This window comes from Cucumis melo, chromosome 3 (assembly GCF_025177605.1).
Source record: "Cucumis melo cultivar AY chromosome 3, USDA_Cmelo_AY_1.0, whole genome shotgun sequence".
Lineage (NCBI taxonomy): Eukaryota > Viridiplantae > Streptophyta > Magnoliopsida > Cucurbitales > Cucurbitaceae > Cucumis > Cucumis melo.
Window position 1 is genome coordinate 22114343 of NC_066859.1, and position 22678 is coordinate 22137020.

A 22678-nucleotide genomic window follows, 5' to 3' on the forward strand; every position below is an offset into this window, starting at 1 on the left:
CTATTTTTCCACGGATTTCCCTTGATTGGGTTTTAAATTTGATTTCACTTTTTTTAAAATATATAGATATAGATATAGATATATAATAGGAGTTAAAAGGGTTGAATTCAATTTTAAATTTCTTGTTAGAATCATTTACTCTTTTTTATTGAAACAAATTATGGATCAGCAGCTTTATTTAAAAATATTTGTTATAAATATATATTAAATACATAAATTAAATTAAATTTGAAAGAGGTGTATTTTTACATATTAATTAATTTTTGGGTTTTTTTCTCAATGAAGCTCCGATTACCAAAAGAACCAAAACAGCAGCCCCAACAATCACCATTGGCCGGTTTTCTTCCTTCTTTGCTGCCGCTACCGCCGTCTTCCCAGTTTCCTTCACTTTCTCCACCACCATCCCTAATGTTCCCTTCCCCTTCGCGCTATCTTTTTTCTTCTCCCTTTCATCTTCTTTTACCTTTGAGACGATTTTATCGTTTTTAGCATCTTCTCTAGGTTTTGATTCATTTTCCATTTTCTCGTTTTTAACATCCTTTTCACCGAACTTACGGACTCCGGTTTTCTCGTTTTTATCATCTTTCGGATTGGATTTGTTGTTCCCCTTCTTCTCCCATTTACTTCGTCCTTGTTCATCAAGGGTGATTTCCACGTTTTTAGAAACTTCTTCTCTTAATTTGCTCTCTGAGTTTACCACTGAATTTTCAGGGTTGTCTCTTTTTTTGTCATTTGTCTGATCAGATGAATCTTTTACCTCTTCTTTTCTTGATCCGATATTCTTTGCTTTCCGATTCCATGGCGCCGGAGCAGCCCTACGTGGCGTTGGCGGCGGTGGAGGTGGTGGTGGTAGTTCGGAAGTTTTGGAGATGTTCTTTTGGTAATTTTCTGCGAGTTCCTTTACTGAGGAGCTCGATTTTCGAACGGACGGTTGCCTCAATTTCTCCGTCGTTACCTGATCAGACTGCGGCAATGACGACAAAACCCTATCAGATAATTTTTCGTGATCTTTTCCTCTTTCCGTCAATTTCTCAGTTGATTTCTGATCGGACGACGATGGTTCCAGAACGCTAGCAGGTGATTTACCGCGACCTTTTCCGGCTTCTCCCGTCATTTCGTCGGTTGATTTCTGATGAGAAGGCAATGATTCCGGAACCCTAGCAGGTAAATTTTCGCGATCCTCCCCTACCTGCTCCGTGGATTTCCTATCAGACGAAGCTTGTTGATCATCTTCTTGCTTTGAAGAGGCATCTTTCCGATCACAGAACGATCTGGGCATAATGATGTGAAGAACGTCACCTCGAAATCGGGCATAGATTCTGGTGGGTGAGGAATCGGTGGGAATAGGAAATCGGTGAAGGAATTCTGTTTTTTGCATCTTTCCCTGCAGCTTAAGCACTCCGGAGGGCTTCACGTAGTTTAATTTTATGAGATCCTTTGGGCAACCTACATATAAAATGTAAAATTACACAATTACCCCAACAAATATAATTATTTATTATTGTCAATGTCTCTAGATTTTCGCTTTATTACATTCTGCACCCGTTAATGCGTAAAAGAAATGCAATTTTGTTTCTTTTCTCGTTTTCTTTAGGTCCTTTTGAAAATAGTAAGTACATTACCTCCATCCCTTAGATTCAAAGTTCAACATTTAAGTGTCTTTAGCTAGCTAGTAATGGTTTGAATTATTATATTTTATTTTATACTAAGTCTCTTTAGCTAGTAATTATAATATGACTTTCCTTTTCTAGATTTAAGTTTCTATATATATATATTTTAACCTAAAAAATCCAAAAAGTAAAAATGATAGAAAGAATTGACCTGGAAGGTGGATAAGGAGCTCGTATTCATTACGATCATGATTGAATTTGATGGTTTCCAATCTTATGCCAAGCCTTTCCATATCATCTTTGCTTTCTACTACTTTTGAACTTTTTCCAAACCAATTCATAATTCTTTTTTTTCTATTCAGATGTGCTTTAAACTTTATGGTCGAATAATAATGAAAATGTAACACACGTATGGATTTTGATTTTATAACTCCTCTTCATTGTGGGGCTTTTTTTTTTTTTTTTAAAGAAAAGATATATAATTTTCTTGTGAACAAGTCTATTCCTTTTTTCACTATTTGGGTCTTTTAATGGGTTTTCTTTACTCTTACATGAAGAATAATTTATATTTTGTATGAGGGTTTACTTTCGAGGGGAGGAGAATATTCTTTTTGTTTTCTCTTCTCTTTGTATTGGTTATTCTATCGTCTGGGGTTACAACGAAGAGGTTAATTACTTGCACTTAGAGCTGTTTTGTTTTTCTCATGGGGATAGGAACAAAGTGAGAATTGATATACAAATTTGCATTTTTTTTTGTTACTGTTGTTATTATATATATACAAATTTGTAGGATTTGTTAATATTTGATACGTTTTCAAACCATGTGAATAATCATTTTATTGGATTATGAAAAACATTTTTAAAGTAATTTCGTAAACGATAAAAGTGATTTAAACCATTTTAAAATCAACCATATGTTCGAGTCACTATTTTTGTGTTATTATTATCCTCTAATTTATTTATTATTTTTTGTTATTATATTATGCTTTTTTTTTATTATTAGAATATGATTTATTCTTTCTTTTTCTTTTTCCTTTCGGTGATTTTCCATTTGGGATTGATTCCAGAATATTTCTACTTTTTTTTTTTAATCTCAAAGACGTTTGCAAATTTTTAATAAATTTTTGTCAAGTTGCTTTTCCTTCCTCCAAACCCTTCTTTTTAAGGTTCTCTACAATGACGAAGGAAACCAAGAAAAGGATTAATAAAATACTTATGAAAGTTCGAATCAATTTGGTACATGTAATAGTTCAACTCTTTTTCCTTTCAAATTTGAAAAAATTTAGTCCTCAACTATAAAAAATTCTTCAAAATTTGATATCAATTATTATTTTAGATACTTTTTGTTTAGTGTTTTTTCAAAAATTTAATTAACTCAGATAAGATAAGATTTGTTTATAGAATACAATATAAATGATTCGGTATACTTTTTTGTATCGAAAAAATTGATTTATAAAAAGTAAATGTGAACTCCAAAAAAAAAGACATTTATTCTTCGTTGAAAAAATTATTTTGTTAGGTATAATTTCAAAATTTTCAAAAATAGGAAGAAAATCTTTTTGAAAATTGTCATCTAAAGAATAAACTTTGTAGGAAAAAAAAATGAAACATGTTTTCTTTAGAGTATTCTATACTTTTATAGGTTAATAATTCAAAACCTTGCTGAGTGACAAACATCAACAACATTGTAAGAAGTATTTTTCAAATTTTCTTTGAGGCAATAAAACTAAGAGAAAATTACCCTTTTAACCTCCAAGTTTTTAAGCATATGTGGGTACATTGGGTGAGTTTTAAAAATATACGACCTTTTAGTTTTCAGGTTTATAAGAATAAACCTATTTGGTCATCAAGTTTTTAAAATGTACTTTTTTAGTCTCCATATGTTTAAAAGTTTGTTTAAAAAACTCCTCAAATAACTTTATAGTTTTATTTTAAATAAATACATGATATTTTAAATTATAATAACAATTTCTAAAAATCATATCCTCGTTAAAGCAATTTTTTTCTAATTTTAAATGTCATAAAATTATTTTTAAAAATCAAACAAAAATACTTCGATCTTTGAAATCTAATTTTAAAAACTCAAGACTAAACATTAGGTACCTTTTGAAAACTCATAGACCAAATGAATATGTTCTTATAAAACTAAGAACTAAAAGGTTACATTTTTAAAACTCAACGACTAAACACATGTGTTCGTTAAAACTATAAGACTAAAAATTAGATAATTCTCCTCCAAAACTAAAATCAAACACATTTATAATTATGAATTTATGAATAGATGATTGCAAAAATAATAGTAGCCATTTACAATTTCAAGAACAAATTAAAACAAAACCTATATGGTTTTTAAATAGTAGATTCTAAACAAAATATCTATATGCATATTAATTAGGGAAATTTTCGTAAATGTAACAAAACACCAAACTATTTATTGTCCGTGTAACAAAGTCTATAAAGTAAACGATCGTGTAAAGAAATCTAAACAATTGTCGTGTAGCAAAAGAACTAAAAAAATCGTGTACCAAATTTTGAAAAAAAAATCATCTAAACGATACTGTAACCAAATTTAAACGTAACCAAATTACACGATCCAATTAAATGATGGAATTAAAAAGATAAATTGTAGACATATCTAAACGATCGCGTATCAAACAATAACCAAATCTAAACGATCGTAAATATATTACGGGCGCGTTGTTGACGAGATATTTTTGGTATTTTACATGGTGGGTCTCTGGGCTTTTTCCATTTTTCATAATTGTTCTATAGAGTATAAATATTTTGCCACTTTTTTATATTTTTGAAAAGACCCCTATTAACTATGGAGTGTATAAATTTAAACCTTATAATTAAAATGAATATAATATATCAATTACTTCTAAACTATATTTATTTTAATTCTCTAATGAATTGTATATATATAAGTTCTATAACCTATGCATAACAAATTTAAAATATGAAACACAAGTAAAATACGTTAAATATTTGTAAGTTGTTTTGAGAGTTAAAGTATCACTTAGACACTTTTTAGATTAATTATAATTGATTTTGAGTTTGGTAGTCACATTTAAGCATTTGTAGGTTTGTTTCGAGAGTTAAGACATTTTTTTAATACATATGTCTATTATTTTACTTTATAAATTTTGATACTTAATTCATTTGATACGAGTAATTAAGATTTAGCTTATCTTATTGATCTTATTCATTTTAGTATACCTTTTTTAGGTTTATGTAATTTGAAGATGTCGATAATGACTTTTCTTTTCTTTTTTTTTTTTTTTTTCTTTTTGAGTGTGAAGACAAGCTTACTGAGCTAACTATTTTTCATGTATTATACTTTTTTTTTTTGTTCATTTTGGTATACACCAAAATGAAAGCTCAAAAATTGTAGGGTATGTTTTGATAAAATATTAATGGTTGAAAATATATATCTAAATTTGTTGTTGCGATGTTTGATATATTTTGTTATAGGAAATTCATTCGGCTTACTTGAAAATTCATCTAAAAGCATACAATACTAAATAATAATGTGAAACAAATTAAAATAGTTTTAGTCCACGTTTTTCTTTCTTTCTTTCTTTCTTTTTTTTTTCTTGCTAATAAAAATATGTTGGCAGTTAGGAAGCTCTATTGATATTTTGTGCATGTGCAAAAAAAAAAAAAAAAACAAATATTATCTCTGCCGACACATCATTCGTAGCAAAAAAAATGCAATTTGTATCCAAAAAAGTATTTTACGTAGGCATACATTTATTTATGCTAACGAATTTAACATGGGGAGAAGGTTTTGTTTTGTCCGCACAGAAACGTGGGTAGAGATGCAAGTTTTGCCGATGAGACAATGTTTGTGGGTAAAACGTCATTTCTAGCGACGTATTTTTCATGGGTGAGCATTTCTATCCACGTTAAATTCGTAGCCTTTTCTGTCCACGAGTCTTTTTTGCATGAGCATTTCTATTGACATAATGCCAACACTAGGGTAAAGGAAAAGACGAAGGAGTTTTTGCTACAAAGCATGCTCACGCAAAAATAACATCGATAGTGGCTTAGCGCACATTTTTCTTAAAATTTGCCAACATTTCTCGGTGTTGGCGGTAACCAAAATTCTTGTAATGTCAAAGAAGAGCTATTATATAATTTAGTAGTTTAATTGATACATATATAAATATTCACTTTTAAATAAACAACATAGTGAAATTTCTTGTACAAGCACATGAGTACGTAAATGTTGGAGAGTGGTTACAATGTACATACACTAACATTCATACATAATTTGAATTACAATATGGATATAAGTTTCTATACACATGACCAACTGTATTGTGACAATGGAAGTTGATCTTTATTCGTACATGGAGTAATTCATGATTTGTGTGAAAATAAAAATTTATAATGTTCCTTCTGAAATGTGACAATAAGAGTGTCACCGGACCAATCTGCTTGTACCCAATCTAACGAGCATCCCTGTTTGATTGGTATCCGTTCATTCAAACGAATAATATTGAATAACCCATATGATTTTTCTCCTGTAATTATAATAGTTCTTGTTCTTGTATTCAAATTGATTCATAGTCGATCCTTTGAAAAACCTAACAAAAATCAATGAAATGTAACTAATTTTAACATACAAAGCAAACACACTATATATTAAATTACCCAGTTTACAAAAGCTATTATGAATTAGCACCCTTCTCGAGTACCATCTTTAATTAATAATCTATCTATAGTATATATAAAAGTGTCAATAGAGAAAAACTTTTTCTTTCCATTTTGCCCTTTTCGTAGTTTGCTTTTTCATTTACTATATGTTGGTTTTACTGTAATTTGATTTTTCTAATTGTTATGGGTTTATCAATTAACGGTTACATCTCTCTCATTATCTCTCAATTAATTAAATCCAATAATTTCTTTTGAATGCTTTAAAACTCTCTTCACACAAAATTAAATTAAGAAAAAACGTATGACTATTCATTAGCTCGATTTTAAAACTATATAAATTTCTCTTCTTCCCTTCTATCACTCATACATTCTTCCTCATCTTCCTTGTGACTCAGGTTCACACTCCCAATCATTATCTTTCTCATATTGTGAGCAAGAAAATAAATCCATATATAGGAGAATTTGATGTAAAGCAAGAGGTACTTTTGTGTTTTTCAACCCATGTATAGAGATGTAATGAGGCCTTAGAAGACACTATCAACTATATGTAGAATAAGCAATATTCTTATAATATTTACCATGCACTACAACATTATTTCATCTATGTATCTATATTCGATTAATTTATATTTTGGTTGTTTCTAAGTATTATATTTTGGATTGATCCATCATTTTTTATTTTATTTATGTCATTTCATTCTTTATTCTTCTATTTTCTTAATTTTCTTTCTTTCTTTAATTTATTTTTAATGAAAAAAAAGTATGTTTTGTTATATTATGGTTAACCACTAATTTCCTCTTTATTTATATATATTGTATTTATATAGCCGTGTATTCATAAACTTATGTTGTTATATTGGTCTTTTATATTCTCTAGCTAAGATATAGTTTGTCCAATGTGGTCATCTCACTATCATTGGTAGATTTGGATTTAATAATCTGCTATGCATATATATAAGCTAAAGATATCTTTTATAATTAGTTTTTAGGTTGTTACACTATAAATTTATTAATTTTGTATTGATTCGATAACAAATTTAGTACCTACAATTTAGATATATAAAATTTCAGTTGGAGAATATTTTAAAATTGATCTTATGATTTGGTTAGACAACAATCGAAATAACACAAATTTTCCAAAAAAAAAAAAAAAAGAATAAAGAGATGTTTCTTTCATTCAATCAACCTCATACAAAAAAATTAAAATAAGATGAGAATGTTTAATTTCTAAGCGATGTATAATTTAAAATTTTAAAATAGATATTTTGCTTTATATTTAAATTTTCTTTTATTTTGTATAAATTTATTATATAATAACAAATATTTTACTTAACTTACTTATAATATTTGAATATCTTAAAAACAAAAATTAAAATTATATACTATTTTAAACCTTAAATTAAAACTTCTACATTTGTACTATATAATTAAACAATATTTTAAAATTTAAATTTAAAATTTTACTTTTCACGTGCTTTGTACGTGTTCATTCTATCTAGTTGACTCAAAAGTGGGCTTAAGCTAGTGGTTAATCAAGGATATATTTATTGTAACATGCATCTAACACAGACAATTATGTAGTTTATTTTTACCTGAGAGTCCCATGGAAAACGACCTTTTGTTTTAATTTGTTCGTCCTCCCATTTTACAGATGGAGAAATCATTTGATTTGATTGGCTTAAGTAATTTCTCCAAAATTGACTTTTGGCGAGCCGGCTCGACATCAAGGGAAATTCTTTTATGGGTTATGTTTGAAGAGGTGCAAATTTGAGGAGAAGAGAGAAGTAGGGAAAATGGTAAAATCACTTAGAAAGTGCTTTGGGGTGTTTGCATGGAATGTGTGCAAGCCTAAGAGATCAAGAAGCATTTATATATATGGCCTTTTCATCCTTTTAAAACCCTTATTCCTTTCAAAATGCTTTTGGCTTTTTTGTGTTTGCTGTTAAATTGGAATATATCCTAGCTAACACTACAAGAAATTTGGCCTTTAATGTCGGTTTAAAACCGACATTAAAGGCCTTTAATGTCACTTGGCGACCGACATCTTTGTAAGCGTTATTAAAGGCCTTTAATGTCGGTTGGGCTTTAATGTCGGTTTATAACCGACATTAAAGGTGTCTTTAATGTCGGTTATAAACCGACATTAAAGACCTTTGATGTCGGTTATAAACCGACATCTTTGAAGGTGTTATTGAAGGTCTTTAATGTCGGTTCATCTTTAATGTCGGTTTATAACCGACATTAAAGTTGTCTTTAATGTCGGTTTATAACCGACATTAAAGATGTCTTTAATGTCGTTTTTAAACCGACATTAATGTTGCTTAGTGCACATCTTTAATGTCGTTTTTCCACCGACATTAAAGACACATTTAATGTCGTTTTTCCACCGACATTAAAGACGCATTTTATGTCGTTTTTTAAACCGACATTAAAGACACATTTAATGTCGTTTTTAAAGATTCATTTCATGTCGTATTTATAATAGTTTTTATGACGGCAAAACCGATATTATTTGAGTCGAACTACGTCCGGAAATGTTCGTCATCGTATATTGTAAAAAATAAAAAAATTGCTTGCACACTAGCTATAATGCCTACTACTCAATGCACACAATAATACCTAATTCACCTGCAATGCACACAATAATACCTAAAATTCCAGCATACACTTCCAACACTTACATATAGTCACATATCAATAAACACAACTATATTCAATACTATAAGTCCAACTACTCCAAATCCTCCAATATATACACTTATATATAATCACACATATCAAACAACACATCCTACCATCCATGGCAAACCAATAGTAAACACCTAAAATGCATAAGATCCAACACTAAAATACAAGCACACTTTTCCACACTTCCATATAGAACTACAACAAATACACATCATCCAACACTTACATATTATAAACACAACTATATTCAACACTATAAGTCCAACTACTCCAAATCCTCCAATATATACATAATCACACATATCAAACAACACATCCTACCATCCATGGCAAACCAATAGTAAACACCTACAATGCATAAGATCCAACACTAAAATACAAGCACACTAACGCCATTAAAGATAATATATAAGATCGTGATTTATAAACACAATAGAAGGTTCCTTCACTAACTAAAGTATAGGTACAAACTATCTAACAAACAACAATTAGTACGGGACCACCTGCTCTTCAAAAAACTATAGGACTGCCGTCCCCTACAAAAACTTAACTCGACCAACTACTAACCTAACTACAAAAATCAACTACTAACCTAACTACAAAAATCAACTACTAACCTAACTACAAAAAGCAACTACTTACACAAATCTGCTAACAAAAGCTGCCCATTCAGTTCGAATCTCATCAATCTCCTCTTGGCTATATGCATTTTTGGTATTGAACTACACACAAAGAGAAAGATATGGAAAGTATGAGTTTGGATCACAAATTGTAATATGTAAAAAGTTAAAGTAGAAACTTACAAGGTTAGTAATAGAAGTACTAGAATTATGCACTATCTCATGTATGTACTTTTGCACGTAGTACCCGCACCCTACAGAATCCAATTGACGAGGGCACTGCATGTATATCAATTGAATACAAATTAATCTTATGTTTCATAAAAAGTAATAACCTGTAAATGCAAATTACCTTTACAGGTCTCCATTTTGGAGTTGATCGATAGCGTTGTAGATCGTGTTTCGCTTGCCATGTCTTCAACCCTCTAAATATTTTTAAACATTAGAAGACAAGAAAGTTAAATAAGAAGTAATAAAGTAAATACACTTACACATTTATGATTCCATGAATGTCTTCATTGACTTTACTCCGAAGAGAGTCCAAAACATAAACGCAATTTTCACGAAGATCGATAACATGCAACATCCAATGAAAACTACAATAAACAACATCTTCAATGTGAGTACACATTTAAGCTCAATGGAAATATATTAATGTGTTTCTCTTCTTTATTTACCCGGTATTATATGGAATTAGCACTTTCTGTTCCAAGTTAACTGCTTCTAGCTGGTTGGCTAAATTTCTGGATCGAAGATCACGATCTTTGATATGTGACGATATTTTTGATTGGTCAATGACAAAAAAATTCTTTGCACAGTCACATTTATCCCAAAGACATCTAAGTAAAAGCAACCATAGTTAAAATATCAACAAACTAACTACAAAAGTGGTATTGGAGATAAAGATGAGTATAAGTTGTCTACTTACATAATATACGCTAGTATACACATATAGCCGATTTCAACCATGCCGCAGTAATGCAACAAATCTTCACGAGCTAAATAAACAAATTTGTCACTTCCAAATATTAGCTCGTTCATTGGGATGCGAATTATGTCTACATTCTCCATGTTGTTCATGGCATGTCTATTTAAAAGCTTAATAATCCCGTTAACGTCAGTATAATTTGAAGGGTATACGACATCCTTCCTAGTTGAATGCTCCTATCACAACCAAGGTTCTAAATTCAAAATACATATACAAATAAAATCAAAACTTAAATAGTAAAAAAAAGATACACACTTGTTTGTCATTGATCGTAGAAACAAGCCGACGAGGCCATTCTATAATGTTACCCAATGCTTGATTTAAAGTCTCTATCTTTCCCTTCACTGGATTGGGTATAGTCAAATTTTCTCCTGTAACCACGTCTACTAGAACTTTAACATTGGGACATCCAATGTTCTCCTCAACTATCGTGGCTACTGCAACAATATTATTTTTTTCCATGATAATGCATCTTTTGGATGTTGTAATAGATCATTCACTTCTCTTTTTCTGTCATGTCACGTCAATAATTTTGATGTTTCTTTGCTTCGAAACATTCTTTCAAATCTTGGAATTGGAGAGAAATACCACATGACTTTCACTGGAACATTCTTAACCTCCTTCTTTGAATTTTTAGGAATCTTCCATCTTGACATACCACAAGAGGGGCATACATTTGCATCAGACAGTTCTTTCCTAAACAAGCAACAATCATTCCTACAAGCATGAATCTTCTCGTACTTCATTCCAAGAGTACACAAATTTTTTTTGCTTCATAAGTAGAAGTAGGGCATTCGTTGGGAGTAGGTAAGATGTCAGAAATTAATTGTAATAACTCAGTGAAACTCTTATCACTCCATCCAAATTTAGCTTTCAAATTATATAACTTTATCAACGTAGATATTTTGGTAAAATTCGTACAATTAGGATATAATGGTTTCTTGGCATCATCTACAACTTCCTCAAAATTTTCTGACTTGTCATTAAAATAATTATGTGCAGCCTCAAACATTCCAATTGTGTCATCAACGTCATCCTCGTCAATTTCTTCTTTTACACTACTAAAGACACTTTCATTGTTTCTCTTTATTGGTAGTGATTCACCATGAAAAATCCATTCTTGATAACTCTTATCGATGCCGTTAAAAAACAAGTGATCTCTAATTGTATTCACATCTAAAGTTTTTGCATTCACACACTTTAAACAAGGACATGCCATGACATTCGACGTCTTTGAATGCTTCAACCCATTTTTAATAAACATCTCAACCCCATAAGCATACTCAGATGACGTTCTATTCTTTTGCATCCACGACTTATCCATATTATATAAGATGCAATTTAATCTACAAAAAAAATCGAGAAAACAACGAAATTAAGTAAACTTAAACTGAACCCACATTCCAAAAACTAACAAGTTCTATATAAACCGAAAAGAAACTACAATAATATTAAGCTCAAAAGTTAAAACTTTAATATTCCCATCTCATATTTTGCAAGAAAATGAAAAACAACTAAATAGTCATAAAATCAACAACAATTACTAGTTACGATAAAATGGCTAAAAGATCACATAAGTAAATAAAACATAATATTAAGTACTCTAATAAGGCATGTTCGAGAATGATTCTAAAAATGATTAAAATCATTTTTATCATTTTTTTAATCACTCTTTAAAGTTAACTAAACTAATAACTATTCTTGTGGTTTTATGTTGCAAATCCAACATGAATGATCAATGATTTTTATATAATTTGTTCTTTGAACTAAATATATCATAGAGAATAAAAGAATGAAAAATAAATAAGGGAAGTGTCAAAGTTAGGATTTCAATTACACTTAAACTAAAATCGTTAATAAAATGATGAGCATAACTCATCTCACACATATTGTTTATAATATTAAGCTCAAAAGTTAAAACTTTAATATTCTCATCTCATATTTTGCAAGAAAATGAAGAACAACTAAAATGGCTCCCCATATCTCTTCACCCCCTTCCCTTCTCAGTATCTTCTCTTCACTTCCCACTTTTTTAAATTCTTTATCATTCTATATAAATACATGGTTTCAAATGTGACAATGACCTTTTCTTTTTTATTTCTATTCTTCTTTCCTCTTTCTATTCCCTATCCATACCTATCCTCTCTACTTATGAAATCATCCATCAAATAGTACGGTTTATATCATTGGAGATTCGTCCAAATTCATAAAGTTCATACAACTAAAGAAACGGTCAATTGATATATTTGGAATTTGAAAAGTTCCATATTAATATTCAAACTTGGAAATTATTTTAAGAAACGGTCAATAGAGAATTGAAATGACAACTAAAGAATAAACTTTGAAAGACATATTTATCATCACTTACAACATCGTTAAAAATCAACTTTGTAAATTACTTGATAATTTTAAGTTTTTGGTTTGTTTGTACTCCTAAACATATAATAGGAAAAAAAAAATTAATATCATTGGTGAATAATAAAAGCCCAGAAAGATAACAATTTAAAAAGAAAAAGAAAGTTTTGCCATTTTCATATATATATATATATATATATATATATACAACTCTTTGTCACATTCCTTACACAAAGAAATTCAATCATAGATGGTTCATGAAAGCAACTCAATTGTGCAGATCTATGTACTTTACATTACACAACATCAAAAAAACAAATATATATATTTTAAAGAAACAATTTACAAAATTATATAAAACCAAATAAATAATCAAATCAAATCACTACCATGAATAATTGAGTGCTTGCAGTCTAATAATATAGTAATTGTCTTAATCTATCTTTGAATATAGGGATTTAAGGCCATTCAAAATAATAATAAAACATGACATATGCAAACACCACAATCAAATAACCAAAAAACTACTCAAAACTAAAACTAAACTATATCTTTGAATTTTATTTACAGGACCGACTTGTGATGATACTTAAACTAAACTAAGAAAGTAAATAAAGGTGATCGAATATGAAAGTTATTAACTAAGAGAAGTTTTAGAGAAAATATTTCATCAATATGAAATTAAGACTATGACATTATGTTCCTGCATCAATAATCTCTACCATTGTCGAACTAAAATAGTGATCAATTCAAACCACAACCTAACATGCAAGATGTAATTTAAACCTACTCTTTCAAGCAAGAATGAAACCATGGAATCATTCAAACCTTGATCAAATATTCAAAAGTATTAAAGACCAGTCATGCTAGAAAGTGTAAATGTAAATTACCATTCAAAAAGAAAAACTTTCAACAAATCAAACATAAAAATTCATCTATCCCTAAAGCAGTGTGAGAAATTTAGCCTAAAATTTCTCCTATAGACAAGACCAACATCATCAGAATGATCTAAAGCTTTTGTTCACTAATTATTATATCCAGACTACTGAATTTAAGAACTTAACATCAACAGCAAATTCCATTAAACCACCCATGATTAATTGTAATTGAAAATCAAATGCAGAACTCCATAAAAGTTGGAATCAAAGCAAACAAAACCCACACAAATCTTCCAATGCAACCAGACAAAATTTAGACTCTCTTCCTAGTTTCTAATCTAGCCATTCCAACATATTCTATTATTTTTTTCCCTTTCTTTTCATAACAATCCATCATTCCTAGGATTTGTATATAGCGACCGACTTCAACTCTATGTTGTATATACCTGATGTGTTAAGTTAATAAAACTAGAAGACAGTGAAATTAATCAAAGCATCAATACAATTATGTTCCAATTTTTTGGGTTTTGCAGCAGAATTGATGTGTGACCGCGGTATATGCATGAACAGAAAACTACTCGTATTCTATATGCCTTGACAACTTTCCCTTGTCTAAGCAAACAAATGGGCTGCCGGAAAGATGACAACTTTCCCTTGTCTAAGCAAACAAAAGTTGGAATCAAAGCAAACAAAACCCACACAACACCATCATCCTTCACATTTCTTTTCCCAATAACCAAAAATGGGTTGCCGGAAAGATGAGATTTTTGCAACTTCAGGGCTCCAAATTCCCTTAATCAAATTTCTCGATCCTCCCAATAAAGCCTGCAACACAAATCTTCCAATGCAACCAGACAAAATTTAGACTCTCTTCCTAGTTTCTAATCTAGCCATTCCAACAGATTCTATTATTTTTTTCCCTTTCTTTTCATAACAATCCATCATTCCTAGGATTTGTATATAGCGACCGACTTCAACTCTATGTTGTATATACCTGATGTGTTAAGTTAATAAAACTAGAAGACAGTGAAATTAATCAAAGCATCAATACAATTATGTTCCAATTTTTTGGGTTTTGCAGCAGAATTGATGTGTGACCGCGGTATATGCATGAAAAGAAAACTACTCGTATTCTATATGCCTTGACAACTTTCCCTTGTCTAAGAATCCATAATCTAAATCGAAATCAAAAAACATGCTAAAAACCCCAAATGAAAGAAGATGGAAATTTTACCGTGAGAAGATGTATTTTGTGAACGCGGACGAATTTGATTCCAAGGGTGGGCGAACCTGGTTGCTGGTTGATGTGAACGCGGTTGCTGTGAACACGATTGCTGTGAACGGGGACGACCGGACGAATTTCTTTAGAAGGAGAGAAATGCGGCCGAATTTGATTCCAAGGGTGGGCGAACAGAACAACAATCGATCGGAATGGTGGCGGCGATAGAAATGGTGGAGGCGATAGAAATGGTGGCGGCGATAAAATGGCGGCGTCGATTAAAATTGTGGCGTCGATCGGAGAAGAAATGAAGGAGAGAAATGAAGGAAGTTCGGAGAAGACGAGGGTCGAGATTTGGAATCGAATAGCTAGGTCGAAAAGGTAAAGTAAGAGAGAGAATTCACGAAAAAAATTATTAAAAAAAAATTAAATGGACCTTTAATGTCGGTGGAAAACCGACATTAAAGTGTCTATTTTTTCACAAAATAAAAATATTAAAAATTAAAATTTAAATGGACCTTTAATGTCGGTTCTCAAATTGGCGGACCTTTAATGTCGTTTTAAAACCGACATTAAAGCTTTGTCTTTAATGTCGGTGGAAAACCGACATTAAAGATCCGCTTTTTCAAAACCGACACCAATGGTCTTTTTTCATTTTTCCCAAGCGACATTAAAGCCTATATTTGTTCTAGTGTAAGTGATAGGTGGAAAAAAAAAAAGAATAAAGAAGAGTATACTTTAGATTGTTTCAATTGCTGTTCCATCAATTTTCTTACATGTTACACAAACCACCAAGTTTGGCAAGATATATATATATATATATATGATCATGATCAATATGCTTTTGTATACATTTGTAACGACCCAACTCCTTATACTAAGTCGAAGTCATTACTAAATGTAAATAACACAAATAAAGTTATAAAATTCGGCTAAAACGAACAAAACCTCAAAATTTTATTTATTTAAAAACCAAATCAAAAGTAATGTGCAAAATGTAAACAAATATTAAAATCCTAACTCGGGCCTATCTAATTTTAAAGAAACGAAATAACAAATAAAGAATAATTAAAATTCAAACACTCAAGATTTAAACTCGGATGTAAAGCGGAAGCAGAGATCCCTATGGCTCGCCACAGTTACTTCTGGTCGCTCGCCAGCTTGCCTTTGCCCTTACCTCTACCCCTACCTGAAAATGTGAAATGGAAAGAGTGAGCATAAAATACTCAGTAAGGGATCCACTACTAGTCCCGCTAGGTGCCTGTTAACTTCCTATTAGAGTCCTGAAAATAGTACCCAATAACTGGCACGTTGTCGAACACGTGCAACATGTGCTCCCGTAGGAACAAAATCTGGTCTTTGGTGTCCCAAGGGAACACCTAGGACAAACTGATCTGTAGCGTACCCGGAGGAAACACTAAGACAAATCGGGCTGCGAGGATCCCGTCGAATCACTCGAATCATATCTATATCCATGTTAGACTAGCGGTCCCGTCGGACTACGCAATCCTAAATAGGTGGTGATCCTGAAGGACACTCATGCAAGTACGACTCTAATAGGCTAAGCTAACATGCATCCTAACCATAGCATACACATAACATAGCATCATCACGTCATCATGTCACATCCTCATGTCAAAACATAATATCATATCAAACCACAACATCATGTCATCACATTAAATCACATGTCATTATGCAGTCTAGTCGTCAATGTGCATAACCAAGAATGTATGCGATCTCTTATTTCTACTCGTAGGGCTAGTAGTAGAATCTCTTACCTGGAGATTAGTTCAGTCGAAACTACAGCAAAACCACGCTTCTCAAGTGACAAGATCCTAATAATTAGAAAGACACCAATTTGAATAACCTAACCATCAACGACTAGAAACCCAAGAATTCAGTCGAAACTACTTACCCAAGTTCGAGGTCGCAGCAAGTTAGCCCTTAACTGAAGAAATTCCACAATCCAACTTCAGCTGGTTCCAATGGTCCTTTAGGAGAAAGGATTTAATTTAACTCAAAGTTAAATTATTTAAGATTCAAAAAATTAACCTTAATTGGGTATTCCAAAACCCAATCAACTTACCAAACAGGTGCAAAAGGTCCAAAAACAGGCTGGCGGCTCAAAGACAGGCGAAACGGCTAGGCGGCTCGGACAGGCGGCTTGCGTGCGTGTAGAACGGCTCGGGCAAGCGTAGCGTGCGTGAGGCTCAGCTACGGCATAAGCGCGGGCGCGGCTCGGGTCGCGGGGAAGGGACACGGGTCGGACCGGCTTCACGCGGAGAAGAAGACGCGAGCACGCGGGTCGAGTTCCGGGTTGAAGGCGCGGCGCGGCTGTTCGGGTCGGGAACGCAGATCGGTTGCGGTCGCGGATCGGCGTGCGTTTCGCTCGGGACTACTCGACTGGGGTAGGCGGCGCTGCTCGGCTGTGCGACGGAAGTAGCGGCGAGCGGCTGGGCGACACGGGCTTCGCAGACCTCGACTCAAACGCGACGGCTGGTGCGGGGACGGAGGCGCTTGGGCAGACGACAGACCGGCGGGGCTCCACGTGAACGGCTTGGAGACGCGACTGAGATCCGCGCGTGACGGCTGGGGCTCGGCGGTGCGGTGGGCTGCGGTCGACGGTGATGGCGGCGGCGGCTAGGGTTTTCAAAAAAAATATTAGGGTTAGCTCCTTTTTTTTTTGAAAAAGATGATGGGTTTTTTTTGTGCACGGGTCCCTATGCCTTATTTAAACACCAAATAACTCAATACTAAATTCATCTTTCCTTTTCCTTATTGAATTTCCAAACAACCCAACCTTCTCTCTCCTCCTCCAAATCTCACCAAATTTCTCTTTTTCTCTCCTTTTAATTAATTTTTTTCTTTCTTTTCCCAATTAAATCACATCTCTCTCCTCAACCAACCAAACATCTTTATTTACAAACAATATCTCTACCAATATTTTATCATCCAAATAAAATAATTGTATTCCTCAAAACTTAGTTAATCACAAAATCAAAACATAATTAATCAAGTTTCCTCAATTACATCCAAGGTTCTCATAATTACATTTAAGACAATAAATTAAATTCCAAATTGTTGGGATGTTACAACCTTTTTCAATTTAACTAAAGATTCTATTCTAAAACATTTTGGTTCTTTCAAGTTGGGTCCTGAATGTCTTTTTCTTTTGTGGGAAAAATTTACTTTAATTATGTCTTTTAATTTCAGATATGCTAAACACTCTTCATCAAATCTTTGTAGTTAAAAATATACAAAATTACTTTTTTACTCCTTTTAAGTGTATTTTTGTGGAAGTTTTATTTAAATATTGTGGTTAATTAAAGAAACTTATCATTGAGATTCGGTTGTTTTGAAACTATTTGAACAAAGATGGTTGTGGTTTAGGATTTAGAGTTTGAAATAGAGAAAATTACATTTTTAGTCATTAGGTTTTGAACTGTTTTTTTGTTTTCAAATGTATCTTTTTTAGTATCCCGTTTATAAAAATAGACCATATTCTCATCGAATTAATGTTTAAAATATATACTTTTTGTTTTTGAATTTCTAAAAATTGGTTTAAAAACTCTTTTAAATAACTTTATACATTTTATAATTTATTGGATGACATTTTAAATTAGAAAAATAATTTCTGAAATTTAAATTATTCCCTCTAAAACTTTTTTTTTTAATTTTAAAAATCACAAAATTATTTTTAAGAACCCAAACAAAAAGAAAAAAGTTTATGATCTTTTAAACTTATTTTTAAAAGCTCATTGACTTCGTACATTTTGAAAACTTATGAACTAAATAGCATCTATTCTTATAAATTTTGGAGCTAAAAATATTTATTTTAAAACTTAAAGACCAATCCACGTATTATTACTTTTAAAATAATAATGTCTTTAGATGCTTAATTTAATCAGTAAAGTTATTGTTAATTATTGATTTTTGGTTTTAATATTTATTGGTTATTGAAATTTGCTAGCTATTAATACAAAACCTGTTCTTTACTTTTATTTTGGAAGAAAAGGGAGAGGAGGTTTCATCAAAGACATGTCCAGATGTATAAAGAGATTTATTGCTCATGTTGTAACATAGAGAAAACCATTTGGATATAACCAAGAAAGACACATTTATTTGTCTTTGGTCTTTTATAGAGCAGTTCATAAGGAGTTTTTGTGATTTAGGTAAGGAGAGATGGAGGGATGTTGATGAGATTAACAGCAGTGCAGGAGATAAATGGCCAGAACTTGATGGGCACTGAGGATATAAGGGCATTAAAGAAAGAGCTACTATGATATGATATGTCAGTGTTTGCGTTTCACAACTTTATTTTGTTCGAGTGTACGTGGGTGCATGATTTTTCATGAGATATTCCCATTTGTTTAAAAGATATGAGCTATGAGCTGAATGGTTAACAATACCACCTCCATCGCTTCGAAGGACTTTGATTCTAGTGGAGAATTTATTTTCAACAAGTGGTTTGAAAGCTTGGAAAATAGAGCACACATCAGACTTTTTAGTGATAGGGAATAACCAAGTGAACTTAGACTACATATCATCAACAAAGGAAACGTAGTAATTGAATCCATATTAATAAAAGATTGAGGGGGAGGACGACTCGCACTTCAGCATGAATTATTTTAAGAGGATACAAAAATTTAGAAGTATAGGATTGAAAGGGTAATTTGTGGAGTTTTTCTTGAAGACAAGGATAATGGATATACTTAGGCAAAGCAGTAGATTATATATTCATAGACTTTAAGACTAGATATTGAAGAATAGGATCAGTTGGATGGCCTAACCGATTATGCTAAATGGAAGAGGATGTTCTTGTTCCAACATGAGCAGTAAGTGACTTCTTTGGTGTATTTGCAATTGTGGGATTGATAGGATAAAGGCCATTGATGCTAGATCCTTTGAATAGGATTTTGCCGAAAGATTATTTGTCCTGAATAATAAAGAAGACAAAATAAAAAATGATAATACAATTGTTATCAACACATAAATGATTGACAGATAAAAGGTTCGATGAAATAATTTGTACTCGAAAATGATTTTGCGAATTAAAGGAAACATGAGGAGTGGGAAGTAAACCACAACCTGAGTGTGTTATTGGAAGTGATTGCTCACTACCTAAAGCAATTTGGTCATTACCGATGTACTCGTTTGCAAAGTTATATAAAGGAACCCATATCATATGTAGCATGAGAGTTACCAACCAGAAACAGTCAATCACGGGGCATAAAATTAAGTAACTGCCATTGCAGCTAATTGGACAAGCAAATGTCCACCTTGAAAGTTGAAGTTCATTCAGTTGTAGTAGTCACAAGCAGCATGTGTCTAGGTTTATCACACATTTGACATTTAAAAAGAAGAGCATATATATATACACACACACAAACATATGTTTCGATTAAAGACCATAAAGAAGTGTACATCACACTGTTAAGTTAAAGCTCGTTTTGACGAAATATACCAGTATGACCATTTTATGATTGTCAATTTCGAAACACGCTACTGATAGAAAATTGTTTGGAAAATGAAAAACATGTATAGTTCATAAATGACAATTCTCACAAGGCTAAGATTAGCATGTGAAATAAGACTCCTTAAATACCTTTAGTTTGAGCCTTAAATTTTAGAAGGTGCGAAGAGATAGACAAATGAACATTTGCTAATATATCTCCACACAAGTGGTAAGGTGTAGTGAGTAAAATAATAATACTATTTTTATTAGATGTGTTAATTATTTATTCCACCTAATATTCCTCCTCCACTCGCACCTCAAATTTTTTTCTATCAACTTTCCTCACAAAATTTCTATTAATTTTTCTGTGGTTCACCAATTTCAACGGTCGACCACTTTCCGCAGGTGTAGTTCACTTTTCGCCCACATATTCCAACAATTTCCAGCCGCTCAAATTATGTTTTCTTTTCTCCAACAGTAACCTATATAAATACCTTCATCTTCTTCATTTGTATTAGAAAAAATATATATTGAGTTCATATCTCTTTCGTCTCCTCTCTCTATTCATACTTGTTTTCTTTGTCTTCAACGATGCGTTTGGAGGAATGGTGGATTTAGGGAAGGGTTAGTGTTGTGTTATGTTAAACCTAGTTTTATCATAACCCTTGTTTGGGAGAAAAGTTTAGAAATGTAGTTTTATAATAAAAGGTGTTTTTGGGAAAGTTTATGGGTATTTTATGATAAGATGTGTTTGGGAGAAAGGTTAGGTGGGTACGTTTATGTGAAATTTATGATAAAATTTATTTGGAAAAAGTGTTATATGGGTTGAGTTAATAAATTTTTTTGTATGTAGTATAATATTTTTTTAAATGAGATTGTAAATATGATTAAAAAAAACTTATTGCATACTTTTTTTACGAAGGCGTCGAATCCCTCTTATTGCAAATAATTTATTGTACGTGTAATGTTACTAAATTAGTAAAGATAGTTGTCCAATTTAGAAATAATTTCTGAACATATTGTGAAAAATTTATTAAAATTAATTTTTTAGGAAGACATTAATTATTTCCTATTTGTAATTGGCGATGTTTCCCTATTTTGAACATATATAATTACCTGTTATAACGCTTGCGTGAAATTTTGACTATTTTTCTTAATTTTAAATAAACATTGTGAAGGAAAAAAATAGTTCTCTACAATAGCTAAAGCATAAACAGTCAACATCATACAGAAAAAAAAGTAAGCAAATAAGAAACAACCAGGTACAAACATAAACTATTAAATAATCTTATTTTTCTTAAAATCATTTGTCTTAATTTTCTTAATTACCACATTATTGACGTTAATTCAAGAGGAATGTTTTTTTTTTATCGATATTATAAATGTTACGTTACAATCTCATTATTGAAAATGAAATTTGTATATATTTTGTTTTAATTTAATCTCTCCCATTCACATTTTTAATCTAACTTTTTCATTAAGTTCTCAATGTCATTTTTTAAATTCAGCTTTATGTTTGTTTATAATATATATATATATAATTGAAATAATAACTCATAACTGACCTTTACATTTTTTCCAAATTTCTTTTGCAGTCAACAAAATTAACGATCGATTATGCATTTCTTATTACATAATTATGAGACTGTTTTAAATTATGAATTTCTTATTACATAATTGTGAGATGGTTCAGTAAACTAATTTTATAGCCCTTTTCAAACAATTTTGTAAATAAAATGAACAAAAAAATGAATGAATCAAAATTTCTTTAGACAAAGAAAAGCTGAAAATGACAAATAGGAATTTTATTAAATAAAAACTTATTAAGGTAAGTATAATAGAGTCAATTAATATAAAAACTTATTAAGGTAAGTATAAAAACTTGTTAAAAAAGGTCATTTTGAAGTAGATTAGTGTCAATTAATGACTATTTCTACACACTCATTGGAGAAATTGATGAAATATAGTAAAATCCCAATGTTATTTATCATCTAATATATCAAAATCAAACCCAAAAAATTAAATGTAAAAAAGGAAAAAAAAAGAAGAAAGAAGAAAATACTGTCTAAAAAACAAGAAAAAGAGGCAAAATCCACATTAGATACAAATTTAGTCACCCTTTTTCCTAAAACTCCATATGTATAGTGAGAGAGTGATTTTAGTTTTCCAAACTCAAAAAAAAAAATCAAGAAAAAAAACG

General features: G+C 31.2%; 1 protein-coding gene and 3 long non-coding RNA genes across 5 annotated transcripts; all 4 read right to left on the reverse strand.

The window, feature by feature from the left end:
* Positions 1 to 124: 124 nt before the first annotated feature.
* LOC103496529 (uncharacterized) lies at positions 125 to 2036 on the reverse strand. Of its 2 annotated transcripts, none has more exons than XM_008458406.3 (2): positions 1822 to 2036; positions 125 to 1446 (listed from the first exon to the last, which is right to left on the reverse strand). In XM_008458406.3, exons 1-2 carry the CDS (start codon positions 1949 to 1951, stop codon positions 257 to 259), a joined length of 1320 nt encoding a protein of 439 aa, XP_008456628.2. In that variant the 5' UTR covers positions 1952 to 2036; the 3' UTR covers positions 125 to 256. The 2 variants fall into 2 exon arrangements, with proteins under 2 accessions (XP_008456628.2, XP_050938627.1); XM_051082670.1 differs by lacking the exon at positions 1822 to 2036 and adding an exon at positions 1623 to 1780 and having other exon boundaries at positions 150 to 1446.
* Positions 2037 to 5771: 3735 nt separating this feature from the next.
* LOC107991496 (uncharacterized) lies at positions 5772 to 8116 on the reverse strand. Its single transcript, XR_001763575.2, has 2 exons — positions 7865 to 8116; positions 5772 to 6202 (listed from the first exon to the last, which is right to left on the reverse strand). It is a non-coding gene; the product is annotated as an uncharacterized LOC107991496 (long non-coding RNA).
* Positions 8117 to 9505: 1389 nt separating this feature from the next.
* LOC127148632 (uncharacterized) lies at positions 9506 to 10092 on the reverse strand. Its single transcript, XR_007819719.1, has 3 exons — positions 9933 to 10092; positions 9764 to 9859; positions 9506 to 9682 (listed from the first exon to the last, which is right to left on the reverse strand). It is a non-coding gene; the product is annotated as an uncharacterized LOC127148632 (long non-coding RNA).
* Positions 10093 to 16014: 5922 nt separating this feature from the next.
* On the reverse strand, positions 16015 to 20210 carry LOC127148579 (uncharacterized). The gene is made up of 3 exons (XR_007819681.1): positions 20112 to 20210; positions 19814 to 19959; positions 16015 to 16209 (listed from the first exon to the last, which is right to left on the reverse strand). It is a non-coding gene; the product is annotated as an uncharacterized LOC127148579 (long non-coding RNA).
* Between the last annotated feature and the right edge of the window lie 2468 nt (positions 20211 to 22678).